General features: G+C 48.0%; 1 protein-coding gene across 5 annotated transcripts in view; it reads left to right on the top strand.

Moving 5' to 3' along the window:
• The window catches only part of ATP8B3 (ATPase phospholipid transporting 8B3), a 54259-nt gene extending 43056 nt beyond the window's left edge, over window positions 1–11203 (top strand). For all 5 annotated transcript variants that reach the window (XM_080988760.1, XM_080988762.1, XM_080988764.1 and 2 more), the window contains exons 23-28: window positions 577–800; window positions 2783–2866; window positions 4111–4350; window positions 5625–5763; window positions 7626–7756; window positions 9046–11203. In XM_080988760.1, the coding sequence (XP_080844886.1) occupies window positions 577–800; window positions 2783–2866; window positions 4111–4350; window positions 5625–5763; window positions 7626–7756; window positions 9046–9303 (1076 nt within the window). In that variant the 3' untranslated portion in view covers window positions 9304–11203. The remainder of the gene's footprint in view (window positions 1–576; window positions 801–2782; window positions 2867–4110; window positions 4351–5624; window positions 5764–7625; window positions 7757–9045) is intronic.
• The last annotated feature ends 6873 nt before the right edge of the window (window positions 11204–18076 follow it).

Here is an 18076-nt window from a genome sequence, read left to right as displayed (position 1 = left end):
GGGTATTGTTATGTAGATGAGTTGGGCAGGAGGAGCACCATCGCCTCCCCCATATACTGAAGGGTAGTCTGGTAAAGGATTCCGGGGGGCGTTGCCTCATCCGAAGCCTATGGAGGTAAGGGCCTAAAGCGCCCCCCCGAGCGGTGACCCTGGGGGAGTACCTAGTTGATGTGCATCAGCAGGGCTCCCCCTGCTGGTGTTAACCCTTCCCGGCCTTCATGCAAGCAGGCTGAAGCCGGATAGGCTGATAGGACCAATGCCGAAGCCAATACCGCTCTTACCTGTAAGCAAAAAAGTTGTGGCCAATTTTAGCCCATTAACCTAATACAACGTTGTCACATGTCTTCATTTCCATTGGGGGAGAGGCGGGAGCTCTACACGCAACTCCCATCATCCCTAGCTAACAGGACCAGTGGTCAGGGACGATGGGAATCGTCATCCCAAAACATCTGGAGGGCCGAGTTTGGGGGTGCCTGTTCTAGGTCTTCAGCTGCAATGCAGGAATCTCTGCTAAAGCAGCCATGACAAACCATGGCGAAAACCACTGACCTTATCGATCGCCTTTTTTCTCTCCAGCTGCCGACATTGGAGTCGGGATCAGCGGGCAGGAAGGGATGCAGGCTGTTCAGTGCAGCGATTATGCCCTGGCTCAGTTCCGCTACCTGGAGCGACTCCTCTTCGTCCACGGCCGGTGGTCCTACCTCCGGATCTGCAAGTTCCTCCGCTACTTCTTCTACAAGACCTTCGCCGGAATGATGGTGCAGATCTGGTTTGCTTTCTACACTGGCTTCACAGCGCAGGTAAGAAGGGATAGGGCTGTAGGGCCCCTCTAGCATCCTCATCTCACACTGGCCCATCAGATACCTGTAGGATGACCTCAGGCTCCGACATAGCTGTCAACTGTCCCTTATTTGGCGGGAAAGTCCCTTATCCCAGCGCTGTGTCCCACTGCTGTCCCTTATTGATGATGTCCCTTAAATTTCCCGGGTTTCAAAGGAAGCAGCTCCTCTCCCTTTCCCCCCTGCCGGCCAGGGAGGAGGGAAGCTCCAACTGCGTTGCTTGGCTGCGTTGCTCACCCAATAAGGAGTCTAAGAACGACTGGGGGGTGGCGCTTGCATGCCTTGTGCCCAGCTGCGTTGCCTGGGGACTCGCCTTTGCTCAGCGCTTCCCAGCGGAGAGGTGACGGTGGTTTCCCTTGCTGCATCCCCTTTGCCGGGTTGCTGCGCTGTGGGAACCACCGCTTGAGGCTTCGTTTGGCTGCTGGCTGGGCTTTCTGCCTTTGGCTCGGAGGGGCTCAGAAGTTGAACATACCTGTGCCCGGAAAATCCCTTATTTTCGAGGCTGCTGGTCCCATACAGTGGTGCCTCGCAAGACGAATGCCTCGCAAGATGAAAAACGCGCAAGACAAAAGAGTTTTCCATTTTTTGAGTCGTTCCACAAGACGAATTTCCCTATGGGCTTGCTTCGCAAGACGAAACGTCTTGCGAGTTCTTGCAAGTTTGTTTCCTTTTTCTTAAAGCTGCTAAGCCGCTAAGCCGCTAATAGCCGCTAAGCCGCTAAGCCGTTAATAGCTGCTAAGCCGCTAATAGCCGTGCTTCGCAAGACGAAAAAACCGCAAGACGAAGAGACTCGCAGAATGGATTAATTTCGTCTTGCGAGGCACCACTGTATTTTCAAATCTGTAAATTGACAGCTATGGGCTCCAAACACAAGAGTTATCTCCTGTGCACTCTTCCAGCTTCCAGCAAGTGGTGTGTTATTGCTTCTGACTGCAGAGGCAGAACATAGCCAACTTGATGAATAACCATTGATAGACTTCTCCACCTCCACAAATTTGTTTAATCCTAAAATTTAAACACAAATTTGTTTAATCCTATTTAAGCTATCTAAGTTGGCAGTCATCGCTGCCTCTTGTGGCAGTGAGTTCCATAGTTTAAACTATGCACTCCATGTGAATTTTCAGGGGTCTCCCCCCTGCCCTCTCCCTGTAGTTTGTACCCTTTCATTCTGCCGTTTTGTTCACTTCCGAGGTGATATGGTACTGTGCATGACGACCTGTGAGACGGAAGATCCTGGGTTCGAGTCCTGTGTTTTCGTTTTGTTTTATTCTTTAACTGTTGCCCCTGCTCATGGCAAAACCAGCAGCAACTATGGGGCATAAATAATAATAAGATGGTGATGATGATTGATAACCATTTCCCCCCCTGCCCAACTGCACAAGTCAAGCACTATTCGAGGGCATCATGGGAGGGAAATTGTGCCTGATTCATAAATGGTGGTGCAATGTGATGTTCTCTTTTTCCAGCTGTGTGCTTATGTGTGTGAAAGAGGGGAGGGAGGGAGTGAGAGAGAAACAGAGATGGGGAGAGAGAAAAGTTAAATTGATAAGGTAGCGTGTTCTCCATAAAACGCACATACCTTTTAAGCCAGTGGTCAGGAATGATGGGAGTTGTAGTCTGACAACACCTGGAGGGTCACCGATGTCCCTCATCCTTGCTATGAGAAGGTCTCATTCCCTACTGCATTCAAGAGATGAAAGGCGGCCTCTGTTCAGAAGAGGCATTCATTCCTGAACGAAGGGATGCTTCTTCTTGGTTCAGGGATGGTGAACATTGGTGAACCTCCTAGTGTCACTGGAACATAGGTCCCAGCAGCTGGCATGGGCTGGATGATAGGAGTTGTAGTCCAACGACATAGGGAGGGTCATAGGATCCTAACACCGGTTGCAAGTTATGTGAAGGAAACCCATCTAATCCTCTCTCGTTTTGCTCTTCCATCTCAGCCTCTGCTGGAGGGCTGGTTCCTTGCCCTCTACAATGTCTTCTACACTTCGTACCCGGTGCTGTGCATGGGCTTGTTTGAACAGGTAAGTCCGCCGTTTCCGTAGATGCGTTTGCTACCCACACCCACTCATCCCATTCTCCTCCATTACACCAGGAAAGCTCTGCCCTTGGACAAGTCCAAAAGGGGTGGTCCATCCAATTCTGCATCCTGTTTCCATGGCGACCAACCGGATGCCTGTGGCATGAAACCACCAGCCCTATCACCACAGTTCAAGAAGGACACTGACAAGCTGGAACGTGTCCAGAGGAGGGCAACCAAAATGGTCAAAGGCCTGGAAACGATGCCTTATGAGGAACGGCTAAGGGAGCTGGGCATGTTTAGCCTGGAGAAGAGGAGGTTAAGGGATGATAGCCATGTTCAAATATAGAAAAGGATGTCACATAGAGGAGGGAGAAAGGTTGTTTTCTGCTGCTCCAGAGAAGCGGACACAATGGAGCAATGGATCCAGACTACAAGAAAGAAGATTCCACCTCAACATTAGGAAGAACTTCCTGACAGTAAGAGCTGTTTGACAGTGGAATTTGCTGCCAAGGAGTGTGGTGGAGTCTCCTTCTTTGGAGGTCTTTAAGCAGAGGCTTGACAACCATATGTCAGGAGTGCTCTGATGGTGTTTCCTGCTTGGCAGGGGGTTGGACTCGATGGCCCTTGTGGTCTCTTCCAACTCTATGATTCTATGATTCTATTCTATGATTCTATCCCAAGCAGTGACCCCCCAGCAATTGACGTTCAGAGACATCATGCTGCTGATCCCACAGGGAGTGTTCAGAGACCAGGGCAATGTAATAATAATAATAATAATAATAATAATAATAATAATAATAATTTATTATTTATACCCTGCCATCTGGCTGGGTTTCTCCCGGGAACTAAGGCCCAGGGACCAGACCCGGCTCAATCGCCTTCTAAGTGTGGCCTGCGGACGGTCCGGGAATCAGTGTGTTTTTACATGAGTACAATGGGTCTCTGGGTTATTTGTGGGGCATAGGAATTCATTCTTTTTTCTTTCTTTCCAAAATATAGTCTGGCCCTCCACAAGGTCTGAGGGACAGTGGACTGGCCCCTGGCTGAAAAAGTTTGCTGACCCCTGGTTTAGGGTTTAGGGTTTAGGGTTTAGGGTTTAGGGTTTAGGGTTTAGGGTTTAGGGTTTAGGGTTTAGGGTTTAGGGTTTAGGGTTTAGGGTTTAGGGTTTAGGGTGGGCCCCCCAAAAAAACTCATAACAATATCAACAATAAAAATAATCGACCCCTCTCTCCTCCTTCCATTCAGGACGTGAGTGCCAAGAAAAGTTTGCAATTCCCCGAGCTCTACAAGGCAGGTCAGAAAGACCGCTTTTTCAATTTCCGAATCTTCTGCCTTTGCTTCATCCATGGCTCCTTCGTCTCCTTGGCTAACTTCTTCATCACTCTGTGGGCCATGGGAGACCATTCGGGCACCCACGTCGTCGGCGACTACCAGTCCTTTGCCATGGTAATAGCAACCGCCGCAATATTCACCGTCATTGCTGAGGTGAGTTTGGGGTGGGTGGGTGGTGCCCGTGTGTGTGTTTGTGCGTGTTGGATGTGATCGGTGATTTAAATCGTGATTTAAATCAAATCCACCCTGGTGCTGAGCAACGTCCCTGTGGCTGCAGATTTGTCAAAGCAGTTTGCTTCACTGACCTTCCTTTCTGTATCTCCCCTTGGAAATGTGGAGTGATGGGAACTTACAGTCATATGTGATGGGGTTGTCCGTTAGATAATAAATTCTGGAAACAGATTGGTATAGAAATATCGGGAATTGTGGGTAGGAAGGTGGAAATATCTGAATTAATGGTTCTTATTACCCTGAGTAGCACTGATCATAGCTGTCAACTTTTAACTTTTCTTGCGAGGAATCCTATTCGGAATAAGGGAATTTCCCTTTAAAAAAGGGAAATGGTGACAGCTATGACTGAGTTAGAAACAAAAGAGGAAAGTAAATGGGTAAAATTGATGGTAATTGCAGCCAGACAGGTTATAGTGAGTAACTGGAAAAATCCAGAAGAGCTAGGGGTGAACCAATGGAGGGAAAAATTGAAAAATATTATAATCTTAGAATATCCTAACTGTGAAGATACACAGAATGAAAGGGTTTAAGGTCAGTGAGAAAGGAGGAGGAATGGTTTGAGAAGATACTGAATTATTTGGGGAGGTTTGAACAATCTGGGAGAATGTTAAAACCTAAAACCTTGTGGAGGGAGGAGTGTTAAGGTATATAGAATTGTACATATGCTTGATTTGAATATGTTATTATTGATTATGTATACCCAATGTAGGGATGCGGGTGGCGCTGTGGGTTAAACCACAGAGTCTAGGATTTGCCAATCAGAAGGTCGGTGGCTCGAATCCCCGCAATGACGGGGTGAGCTCCCGTTGCTCGGTCCCTGCTCCTGCCAACCTAGCAGTTCAAAAGCACCTCAAAGTCCAAGTAGATAAATAGGTACCGCTCTGGCGGGAAGGTAAACGGCGTTTCCGTGCGCTGCTCTGGTTCGCCAGAAGCGGCTTCTTAGTCATGCTGGCCACATGACCCGGAAGCTGTACGCCGGCTCCCTCGGCCAGTAAAGCAAGATGAGCGCCGCAACCCCAGAGTCGGCCACGACTGGACCTAATGGTCAGGGGTCCCTTTACCTTACCTTTACCTTTATACCCAATGTATCAGCCGCCTGGGGGGTTTCACTGATTGTGTTTTGGTTGTTGGTAAAATAATAATAATAATAATAATAATAATAATAATAATAATAAATTCTGTATCTCCCCTGGCAGAGCATGATGGAGGTCAAATTTTGGACCATCCTCTCCATGCTGGCTATTGTCGTCAGCATCGGTTTCTACTGCCTTTTCTCCTATATAACTCAAAGCTTTCAAGCCTTCAAGACGTCCCCTGTCGCTTTCCAGTTTCCAGGTAAGGACTCCTGGAACTTCCACAACACTCAAACGGCAGATGCGTTGTAGGACGGGAGGAAGCAGGGAGGTATTGGTGGGGCAGATCTGTGTGGGCCATGCTGCCTGCCCTGCAGGGAGGGCCAGCGCCCGTTGGGACTGATGGGGCAGGAACCAGGGAGCCCAAACAGTAGGTGGAGTCAGGGCCAATCAGAGCTCCGCGTTGGGCAAAAGATTCCTGCATTGCAGAGGGTTGGACCAGATGTTCCCTTCCAGCTATTGTTGTATTATTATATTTTATGAATTGACTGAAATACCCCACTTGGAGGGTGGCGCTGTGGTCTAAACCACAGAGCCTAGGGCTTGCCGATCAGAAGGTCGGTGGTTCGAATCCCCGCGACGGGGTGAGCTCCCGTTGCTCGGTCCCTGCTCCTGCCAACCTAGCAGTCCGAAAGCACGTCAAAGTGCAAGTAGATAAATAGGTACCGCTCCGGCGGGAAGGTAAACAGCATTTCCGTGCGCTGCTCTGGTTCGCCAGAAGCGGCTTAGTCATGCTGGCCACATGACCCAGAAGCTGTACGCCGGCTCCCTCGGCCAATAAAGCGAGATGAGCGCCACAACCCCAGAGTCATCCGCGACTGGACCTAATGGTCAGGGGTCCCTTTACCCTTTTACCCCATTTGGAATACAGTGTCCAATTCGTGGCACCACAATTTCAGAAGGGTGTTGACAAGCTAGAGCGTGTGCAGAGGAGGGCAGCCAAGATGATTAAGGGTCTAGAACATGGGTAGGTAGGCAAACTCAGGCCCAGGGGCCGGATCTGGCCCAATCGCCTTCTAAATCCGGCCCACAGGCGGTCCGGAAATCAGTGTGTTTTTACATGAGTAGAATGTGTGCTTTGATTTAAAATGCATCTCTGGGTTATTTGTGGGGCATAGGAATTCATTCATTCCCCCCAAAAATATAGTCTGGCCCCCCACAAGGTCTGAGGGACAGTGGACCGGCCCCCTGCTGAAAAAGTTTGCTGACCCCTGGTCTAGAAACCAAGCCTGATGAGGAACTGTTGAACGGTTCCAAGGGAGTCCGTTCCACTGTCAAACAGCTCTTGCCACCACAAAGTTCTTCCTGGCATTGAGCCGTAATCTCCTTTCTTATCACTTGAAGCCATGGGTTCGAGTGCTACCCTCCAGAGCAGGAGAAAACAACCTTGCTCCATCCTCCATGTGGCAGCCCTTGAGATATTTGAAGATGGCTGTCATATCTCCTCTCAGTCTCCGCTTTCCAAGGCTAAACATACCCAGCTCCTTCGACCGTACCTCATCAGGCTTGGTTTCCATTTTGGCTGCCCTCTTTGGTGAAAGGTTTTTGCATTGCAAGGAATTTGGCTACATGATTGATCCTCACGGTCCCTCCGAACTCTACAGTCCCATGATTCCTCTGCGCACATTCTACCTTATCAAAAGCTTTCTTAAATTGTGGTATGCAGAACTGGACGTGGTATTCCAGATGTGGTCTGACCAAGGCAGACTAGAGCAGGACTATGACTTCACTTGATCTGTTGATGCAAGCTGGAATAGTATCACCTATTTTTGCTGCTGCATCGCACTGTTAAGCTTGTGGTTTACTAAAACCCCTGGATCCCTTTCATGTGTACCCAGAAGTATGAATGGCAGGGAGGATTCCAGCCTGCATATATGTATAAATTCAATTTCTAGGATATATTTAAAAGGCCCTATTTCTTCCTAGCACTGCCCTTGAGTTTCCTTTGCAATTGGCATTTTGTGTGTGCTGGGTAGACACAGTCTCCTCAGCTGCCTTGCCACCCAACATATGAAGACCCCTCAGATGTTCCCGAGCTGACTGGGTCACTCTTTTCTCCTCCAGCTGCCACCAAGAACGCGCTGACAGACCCACTGTCGCTCTTTGTGGTCCTGCTCTGCGTTGTGGTGAACACGATCCCCTCCCTCACCTTCCGTTTTGTGCGGAGTTTCGCGGGACCCACAACCATGTCGGAGGTGAGTGTTGTTTGGCAGTCTCCCCAGATTTTGGGTGCTGAAGGACAGCGCCAAAGCGTTGAGCCCTTAGATGGAATCCTTTGGCGCAATCTGTTGGGAAGGCGGGTTCAATGGCCTTCAAGAAAATCAACACAAAACGATGTTCCAATGGCATCTAAATCCAGCACAATTCTTTAGAGCTTATCAAGCTGTTTGCTGGAAGTGTGAAAAATATGAAGGGGCATTTTATCATGTTTGGTGGACTTGTAAAAAAAGTCAATATCAGATACATCAATGTAGAAGATTTTTAAAGCCTAACATTCATTTGAAGCCAGACCTTTTACTGCCTAGGAATAGTGGATACACAATTAGAAAAAGACTGTGGAATATTATTTCAAGACATGACCACAGCGGCGAGACTTTGCACAAAGATGGAAAGATTCTTTATGAACTACGATGGTTGTTAAAATTATTGGACGTGGCAGAGATGGCAAAGTTGACATGTTTAATCGGAGAAAAATCATGGTCGATATTTACTAAGGATTGGAAACTCCTTATAGACTTTTTGTGTGGAAAAGAAAACGAACTTATGATACGTGGGTTTAAGGACTGAGGAAAATATCATTATTAAGAAGTTAGAATTACAGCCGTACCTTGGTCTTCAAACAGCTTAGTTCTCAAACGTTTTGGCTCCCAAACGCCACAAACCCGGAAGTGACTGCTCTGGTTTGCGAACTATTTTTGGAAGTCAAACGGAGCTTCCAATTGGCTGTAGGAGCTTCCTGCAGCCAATCAGAAGCCGTGCTTTGGTTTCCGAATGTTTTGGAAGTCGAACGGACTTCCGGAACGGATTCCGTTTGACTTCCAAGTTATATCATGGGAGAAATATAAGTAATACAGTCATACCTTGGGTTGAATATGCTTTGAGTTGAGCGCATTCGAGTTGCGCTCTGCGGCAACCCGGAAGTAACGGAGCGCGTTACTTCTGGGTTTTGCCACTTGCGCATGTGCAGACACTCAAAATGACGTCACGCGCATGCGCAGAAGCGGCAAAAAGCGACGTGTGTATGCGCAGACGTGCCATCGCTAGTTACGTTTGCTTCTAGATGCGAACTGGGCTCCGAAACGGATCCCGTTCGTATCTAGAGGTACCACTGTACATATTAAGAAAAGAACACGATGGAAGGATGCTCAAGGAGTCAACAGATACGGGAGGTTTGCTCCGATGGTCGATTAAAGGAATTTGCAAAATGTGAAAATGTAATAAAAAGGTTATGCAAAAAAGATAACACTTTCTGCTTTCTTCTCAGGTGCTGCAAGCCCGGGACATGCAGGAGAAGCAAAAGGCGGTGGAACTGACCTCTCACATCCGAAGGAATTCGCACCTGAGACGTTCCAGCTACGCTTTCTCTCACAAGGAAGGTTACGCAGACCTCATCTCCAGAGGTGCTAGTCTACGGAGCAAGGGCCCCCGTGTCCGCAGCCAGCTGAACGGCTTTGGCGGCAGCCCCAAATACACCCCCTCTGTCGATGGTGCCTCTGAAGAAAAGAAATTCCATCTCTGTTGACCAGGAGGAGAACAAGGCCTTGGGGTGTGTGTGTGTGTGTGTGTGTGTGTGTGTGTACCAGTAGCCATAGGGACCAGCGTCAGATAATCTCCATCACCTTGGCATGCGAAAAGGGCTCCCGAGACCCGAAGCGCAGCCCGCAGGAGATCGCAGCTCTGAGTTCGAATTCCGGCACACCAGACGTTTCCTTGCGCGGAAACCACCGCCGTTCTCACACGGGCGCCGGCAGACGTTGAGCGGTGACTCTGCTGTGCTCTCGCACCGTAACTGTGGTGCGAAAGAAGACGTCGGTGTTGCAAATACCCTCTGAAACTTTATTCAGAAAGCATTCCAATCGACAACCACCGGTGCCTGATTCTTATGGTTGTTTTTTAATTCAGAGGTACCGAATTCAGAGGCGCCGGCAGAAAGGAGAGCCCTCAAGCAAAGTGGAGCTTATCCCATTCACTTCTGAGCACAGGGGTCAACTCCTAGGGGCCAATGGATATTTGCCCCCCTCAAAAAAAAAAAAACAATGTTTGAGGAGGCTGGGCCCTGCAAAGTTGATGTGCCTTGCTATTCAAATAGTGTGTGCGCGCCTCATCATGTGATTGATTATTCAGGGAGGGGCTTGCCTGCCCCCCCAATATTTTATTCAAGTTGGTACCCCTGTTTCTGAGCATCCTTCCAGGGGGTACATACCAGCAGTAGCCGGAACTAGAGGCAAACGGACAGAGCCTCAAATGTAAACTTTAACCTTCGTCCCGTAGGCCAGTTTCTGCAAGCGCTCACACACCCCTCTCTATCCTCTAGCCAAAGAATCAAAGTATTGTACAGTTGGAAGGGACACCCCAAAGGGCATCTAGGCCAACCGCTTGCAAATGCAGGAATTATGTTTGTGCCAAAAACACCTCTTAAGAACACGAGCGTGGACTTCCCGGGGTCTTCTCGAACCCGGCACCCTGTTTTTGACAATGACCAATTCCAAGTGTTTTTCTGGGAATCGCACGGCCAGGGCTCCAAAGCTGACACACAGCCGCCGTCGCTGGCAGGTAGACTGCCTCTGAATTTGGAGGATCAGCCCAGCTGTCATTCCTAACCCAATAAGAGCCCTGATGGATCCGACCCGAGTTCTGTCTAATCCAGCGTTTAGCTACAAACTGTCGGGTGTCTGGGAGAAGCTCGCAAACGGACTGTGAAGGCCACCAGCCTCCCCAAGTTGCTGGACCTCATCACCTACTGCTGGGAGGTACACTGCCCCTATATCTGGCCGTTCTATGTCTTGTAGCTTTCAATAGGTGCCTGGCTGTCCTTGAAGGTATTTTTAAGCACCGCATCATAATTTCCCCGGGGGCTCTTTTCCTCTGCAACATTAGTTGTTTTCAATCATTGCTTTCTGGCTGCAAGAAAAACAGGAGCTGCCTTTTTTAAAATAAATAAAGAACATTTCTCTCTTTTTTTAAAAAAAGAACAGTTTATTTAGTGAAGGAAAGCTGGCTCCAGCAGTAACCCGATTGACAAAGCTCCATAAAGGTGGTTTGTTTTTTAAATTCCTATTATTATTCTCTTAAACGAAATCAGGGTGCTTGCCGCTGCATTACCGGCAAGAGCCCCTAGAGGGCGCCCAGGCGACGCGGCCGGTGTTGGCTGTTGCACACAAGACTGCCCTCTGCTGGACGGATGCAGTACTGACACAGAGCGAAATCTCCCAAGACTGTAGCAGTTTGGCTGACTGGTTATGGGATGGAGGGTAGAAGCTTCACAGCAGAATCTCTGATGCACAAGGGCTTCAACTCCAAACAGAGGTTCTGTCCAAAGGCATCCTTAATCTCCCCTCCCCCCCTTTTTTGCACTTTCCAGCACTTTGAAATAAAACTGATTTTGGGAAAGGAAAACAAAACAATTCTGGCTGGTTCTTGGGGCTGCGCGCCACAGATCTTTCGTCCGCAGGAAGTGTGTTCTGGGGGGTTCCTGGGCAGCGAGCGGAATTCCTCCTCTGGTATTGTTCGAAAGGGCACACCAGACACCGCCAATGTGTTAGATATAAGGCTCACATCACGAATCTACAAATAGGGGAGAGTGGGGCAGCTGCCATTGGTGGCTGGTACTCATTGGTCCTTGATGGGCTGGGAGGCAGGGAGCTGGACAGCAGGTGGCGCTAGAGCAATGAAAATTGGAGCCACGGAGTGCTGACTTTGTCCCCATCCTCTTCCTTCCTCCTGTTGAGGTCTGCGAAGGCAAAACTTAGACTAAGGAGGAAGGGTGTGTCAGGGCCGACCCTGGACTTCTTGCCAGTAGGGAAGAAGGCAGGCAGCAGCTGTCAGGCAAAGGTTGCTGGGGCAGGGCCCAGTTTCCCCTCATAGATTAATTGTCCATTGTTTTCTGCTTTCATTAAATGGATCACTGGTCTCGATAGATAGCAAAATTCATCTCAAACTGCTCAAACCCACAGCGCCACCCATGTCCCTCAAACTGCTGTTTTAGGGGTTGTTTTTAAAAGTCTGGAACAGATCAATCCGTTTTGCATTCCTTTCTATGGCAAAGCACGCCTTGGTTTTGGAACGCTTTGGTTTTGGAATGGAATTTCTGGAATGGATTAAGTTTGAGAACCAAGGTGCCACTGTAGTGACCCCCCCCCACACGAATAAACAAATAAGATGTGCCAGCAATAAATAAGCAAACTAACAAATAAGATGTGCCAGCAATTTCCACCAAATTAATTCGTCTTTCTACACATTGCATCGCAAAATTCAGAGCAGTGCAAATTTCAAAGGCGGCTGCCATGTTTCGGTTTGCGAAGGGTGAACAGGGCAGTTTCTCATTAAAAGGGAAATGAGGTAGAGAAATAGAGTTTCTGCCTGCAGCCCCAATCTTCTGGGTCTAAAGACGGACGGCTCTCCCTGTTCCAAAGTTTGAAACTTTGGGGGAAGTTTTCTAATCTACATTGGCTCCCAGTACGTTTCCAGGCACAATTCAAAGTATTGGTGCTGACCTTGAAAGCCCTAAACGGCCCAGTATCCCTGAAGGAGCATCTCCACCCCAGACACCAGGGTCCATCTCCTGAGGGTCTTCTGGCGGTTCCCTCCCTGTGAGAAGCGAAGCTACAGGGAACCAGGCAGAGGGCCTTCTCGGTGGTGGTGCCCTCCCACCAGATGTCAAGGAAATAAACAACTACCTGACTTTTAGGAGACATCTGAAGGCAGCCCTGTTTAGGGAAGCATTTAATATCTGATGAATTATTGTATTTTAATATTTTGCTGGAAGCTGCCCAGAGTGGCTGGGGAAACCCAGCCAGATGGGCAGGGAATAAATTATTATTATTGTAGAATCAGTGGCAAAAGTCAACAACACGGGTGAACTGCAAGAGCTTAGTTGAATGACCAAAAAATAATTTATTGAAGGAACCCAAAAGCTGTAGGAACATACAAACACACATGGAATAGCAGATAGCAATAAAAAAAACACAAATAAAATTATTTTCTCTCTCTCTCTTAGTTTTTTTTTTCTTTTTTGGTTTCCTTTCAAAAATCGGTCGAGAAGTTTCAAGCAGGGATCTCGAATGCTGAAAACCAGCTCCAAGCAACATTATTATTTCCCCCACCCCCACCCCTCATAATGGTGGTGTTTTGGTTCTGGGTTTCTTTTGGATAAAGTGCCAACAAATAAGACTTTTTTTAAAAAAAGAGAGCTAAAGATTAAACTGACATCTTGAAAAGAACCGAAGTATAGAATGGCAAAGACACAGAAGGAAGAGCGAATAAGTATGTGTTACCCATAACGTTAAAAACAAAAAACGAGTTTCCTAAGCCACCTGGGTAAAGAGAAGCAGGAATGAAATGCAGGAGCTTAAACCGGCTCTGGAATTTTGAAACAGGGCCGTTTACGTTGCTACAAGACAGCCTTCCTCACTCGCTTGCTAACAAAACCCCAAATGCTTGGTACAGATTTGGCGAGTGATGCCAAAGTTCCAGGTCATGCCAATGAGTTATTGTGGACCCCCCCCCCCCAATGTTGGTGAACAACCTCCAGGCTTCTCCCTGCCCGATTTGAAATTATATTATGAAGCCTCTTGCATTTGCTGGATTCGAGACTGGATAAAATTAAAAAAGACAGATTTATTAGATTTGGAAGGCAATGGTGACTGGTTCTGATTGGGCAAAAGGCAAGGAGGCCAACAGTAGGTGGTGCTACAGCCAATAATGGGATGGAGGCAGAGCCAGTGAGAAATGTAGCCACCCCCTGATTGATTTGTGAGTACAGTGGAACCTTGGTTCTTGAACTTAATTCGTTCCAGGAGTCCGTTCAACTCCTGAAACTGTTCGAAAACCAAGGCGCTCAAGCGGAAGCCACGTCAGATGTTTGGCTTCCAAAAAACGTTCAAAAACTGGAACACTTACTTCCGGGTTTTCGGCATTCGGGAGCTGAGCCATTCAAGTACCAAGGTACCACTGTATTATTATGTTTCATTTTGTCAAAATTCCCGGCATGGCAGGCTTGTTAGTTTCTCGCAGTGAAACTGCAGTGCCTTAAATTTCTTGTGTGGTAAGCTTTTGTGGAGTTTCAAACCCACCTTGTCAGATGTAGAAAGTGAAATCTCATTTTGGAAGGAATTTGAAGTGTGTGCTGAATAGCAATGGAATATGGCAACATTCAGGGACAGGGATGCGGGTGGCACTGTGGGTTAAACCACAGAGCCTAGGACTTGCCGATCAGAAGGTCGGCGGTTCAAATCCCCGCAATGACGGGGTGAGCTTCCGTTGCTCGGTCCCTGCTCCTGCCAACCTAGCAGCTCAAAAGCACGTCAAAGTGCAAGTAGATAAATAGGTACCACTCTGGTGGGAAGGTAAACGGTGTTTCCGTGCGCTGCTCTGGTTCGCCAGAAGAGGCTTAGTCCTGCTGGCCACATGACCCGGCAGCTGTATGCCGGCTCCCTCGGCCAATAAGGCGAGATGAGCGCCGCAACCCCAGAGTCGGCCACGACTGGACCTAATGGTCAGGGGTCCCTTTACCTTTACCTATGGCAACATTACAGCCGGTGACCATTTGTTTAGGCTGACATTAAAACCCCTGCCCTGATACAGGTCTTCTCAGCCATGTGGAGTAAATTATCTCCAATCTCCTACTCCAAGATGTATCCTTACTCTATGCCTTTATGTCCTGGCTATCGCTGACTCTCCACTTGCTCTCTGTTCAACTCACAGCTTACAATTTTGTCCTCCATATCTTCACCAGCCTGCTAAGGTATGATGAAGCAGGATCCAGCCCACAAAAGCTCATGCCGTTAAAAATATACATCGTTTGGATGACCCGGAGGAGGCCCATTCAAATCAATAGTCATGAGTTACTTAAGTACACTCGTTTCAATGGGTCTAACTCTGAGAACGACTAACGTTGAATATCACCCTTACCTGCCATTGAGGAGATGCCAGACACCTTCCTTTGGGTCAAATTAGAACAACCAGCGAGAAAACCATGCCATTAAGCTAAACCATTGGATGCTGATAAGACATGGTGATTATATTAACTCTGCTTCTCTGGCTAAATTAACAGGAGAGGCTGGCTGGTTCGTGTGTGTCTTCCATGCTAGGACAACCTCCCATATCTCCAATGTCTCTTGACCTGCTATATGGTTTTCCATTAAGGCAAATGACCCATTCAGCCAAGAATTGGTTGCCCCTCATGGCTATCTCGATGTGTCAAGTGTCACCCGTTCAAAAAGATTGCATTTGAGAGATGAATGCCCCACCTATGACATTTGACGTCCACCAATTCACCCTGTTTCCTGACCCATTCTGCCATTAAAGCAGACTGTCAATATTATGATACAAGAGTGCGAAGGGAGCCCAGAGGTCATCAATTGCAGGAATCTCAGCTAAAGCGTCCATGACAGATGGCTGCCCAACCTCTGCTTAAAAACCTCCAAGGAAGGAGAGGTCACAAGCTCCCAAGGGAGACCGTTCCACTGTCAAACAGCTCTTACCATCGGAACGTTTTCCCGTATATGTTAAGTTGGAATCTCCTTTCTTGTAACTTGAAGCCATTGGTTCGAGTCCTACCCTCCGGAGCAGGAGAAAACAAGCTTTCTCCATCTTTCCTGGCTAAACACACCAGGCTCCTTCGACCGTTCCTAATCAGGCTTGGTTTCCAGACCCTTGGTCATCTTGGGCGTCCTCCTCGGCTTGTTAATAGCCTTCTTAAACTCTGTGGTGCCCAGAACTGGACACAGTCTTCTAAGTGTGGTCTGACCAAGGCAGGATAGAGTGGTACTATGACTTCCCTTGATATGGACACTAGGCATCTTTTGATACAGCCTAGAAGAGCGTTAGCTTTTTCTTCTTCTTCTTCTTTGCTGCATAAGAGCCTGTGAATAGCCTTCATAACTCAATCCAGTGGCCCATAAAGTCCACCATCTTGCTTCCAACCGTGGCCCATCAGAGCCTGCTGGGTAACTCCAAAGTCAGCAATATCAAAAGCAACACGATGGCCAAAAACAATAACAATGTGAAAAACTTTCTGGAACAATTCAAAACATCAAAACTAACAAACTGAAGTCTCTGAAAGTCCTTAAATGAATCACGGTTCCAGACTTTACCCAGCAGAGAGCAAGCTGTGAAGCTTTGTATGATCAGCAAATGTCCAGTTCTGTTACAGTTTATAATTTCTACGCTATTTGAAGCTGTTGTTATGGGCAGGTCATTGTTTGAATATTTTATTTTCAATTAATGAAAAAATTACATACCTTCCTACTTACAAGTGTTGAACTAATTGGCTGATGAAGAATTCAACGAAACAGGAGTTGTTATCCGGAAACACTGTTCAGAAAAATTCAGAGCTGGACATCAGAACTGGACATTTGCTGATCATACAAAGCTTCACAGCTTGCTCTCTGCCGGGTAAAGTCTGGAACCGTGATTCATTTAAGGACTTCCAGAGACTTTGGTTTGTTAGTTCTGATGTTTTGAATTATATGGAACTGTATGGAAGTGAGAGCTGGACCATAAAGAAGGCTGATCGCCGAAGAATGGATGCTTTTGAATTCTGGTGCTGGAGGAGACTCTAGAGAGTCCCATGGACTGCAAGAAGATCAAACCTCTCCATTCTGAAGGAAATCAGCCCTGAGTGCTCACTGGAAGGACAGATCCTGAAGCTGAGGCTCCAAGACTTTGGCCACCTCATGAGAAGAGAAGACTCCCTGGAAAAGACCCTGATGCTGGGAAAGATTGAGGGCGCAAGGAGAAGGGGACGACAGAGGACGAGATGGTGGGACAGTGTTCTCGAAGCTACCAGCATGAGTTTGACCAAACTGCGGGAGGCAGTGGAAGACAGGAGGGCCTGGCGTGCTCTGGTTCAGGGGGTCACGAAGAGGCTGACACCACTAAACGACTAAACAACAACAAATAAAGTTTTCACATTGTTATTGTTTCTGGCCTTCGTGTTGCTTTTGATATGGCTGACTCATAATTTGCAACACGGGGTTTGTTTGGGTATCTCCAAAGACCTATCACGCCTGTTCTCACAGCAGCTCATCAGGTGCGTCTTTCGTGATGCTCACAAACAGGACCTGAACTCAACCTCCCCACACGTAATTTCAAGCAACTGGTATTCAGAGGCTTTTACTGCCCCCCAACAGTGGAAACGGGATGCGGGTGGCGCTGTGGGTTAAACCACAGAGCCTAGGACTTGCCGATCAGAAGGTCGGCGGTTCGAATCCCCGCAATGACGGGGTGAGCTCCCGTTGCTCGGTCCCTGCTCCTGCCAACCTAGCAGTTCGAAAGCACGTCAAAGTGAAAGTAGATAAATAGGTACCACTCCGGCGGGAAGGTAAACGGCGTTTCCGTGCCCTGCTCTGGTTTCGCCAGAAGCGGCTTAGTCCTGCTGGCCACATGACCCGGAAGCTGTATGCCGGCTCCCTCGGCCAATAAAGCGAGATGAGCGCCGCAACCCCAGAGTCGGCCACGACTGGACCTAATGGTCAGGGGTCCCTTTACCTTTACTTTAACAGTGGAAACAGCTAGTTGCCATTGACAGCCTTTTTCTCCAGGAATTTACCCCATCCTCTTTCAGAACCATCCAAGGTTGTTGCCATCACACCCTCCTGTAAGAGTGAACTCTAGGTTCTGTGTGAGTAAGTCCTTTATTTTCTCTCTCCTGAACCTTCTAACATTCAGCATCATTCAATAGCCAGAAGTTATAGGGTTATGAGAGAGAGAGAGAGAGAGAGAGAGAGAGAGAGAGAGAGAGGAGAGCTTTCCTCCATCTGCTTTCTTCTCCTCTGCCTGTTTCCTCATCTCTTTGGTTTGTTCGTCTTTTTAAGTCTAATAAAAATTTCAGAGAATCCCGGGTGCTGGTTGGACTACAACTCCCATCACCCTCCGCCAACTCAGAGTTGATTGGATTTGTAGTCCAGCAAGATTCGGGAACCCAAGGTTGACCAACACTTTTGCAGGCCAGTAATATCTGGAGGAGACTCCATCACCTAGCCTGTGGATCTCAGGTAGCAAGGCGTGTGGAAATGGTCACAACTCCTGAGGAACTTGGCTTCTTTTATTTTTACCTGTCTTGCAGTTTCTCATGGTGTGTGTAGACCAGATTTGCATCCAAAATATTGCTTTGATAATGGTATAAAAATCATTGCACTCCTAGGAGTTGCATGTGAGACACTTATGGAGTCTGAACTACCTGTGGACACCTGGCGAACGCTTCACAGAAGGAGCAATTTTGCAGGGGTGGAGAAGCCAATCTGGGTCAAAGATCAGAGGCAGAGCCTTCACCTTCCCTCAAATGCAATGCTTGC

Source organism: Podarcis pityusensis (assembly GCF_964106645.2).
Source record: "Podarcis pityusensis genome assembly, chromosome: 18".
Lineage (NCBI taxonomy): Eukaryota > Metazoa > Chordata > Lepidosauria > Squamata > Lacertidae > Podarcis > Podarcis pityusensis.
This window is presented reverse-complemented; position numbering and strand designations above follow the sequence as displayed.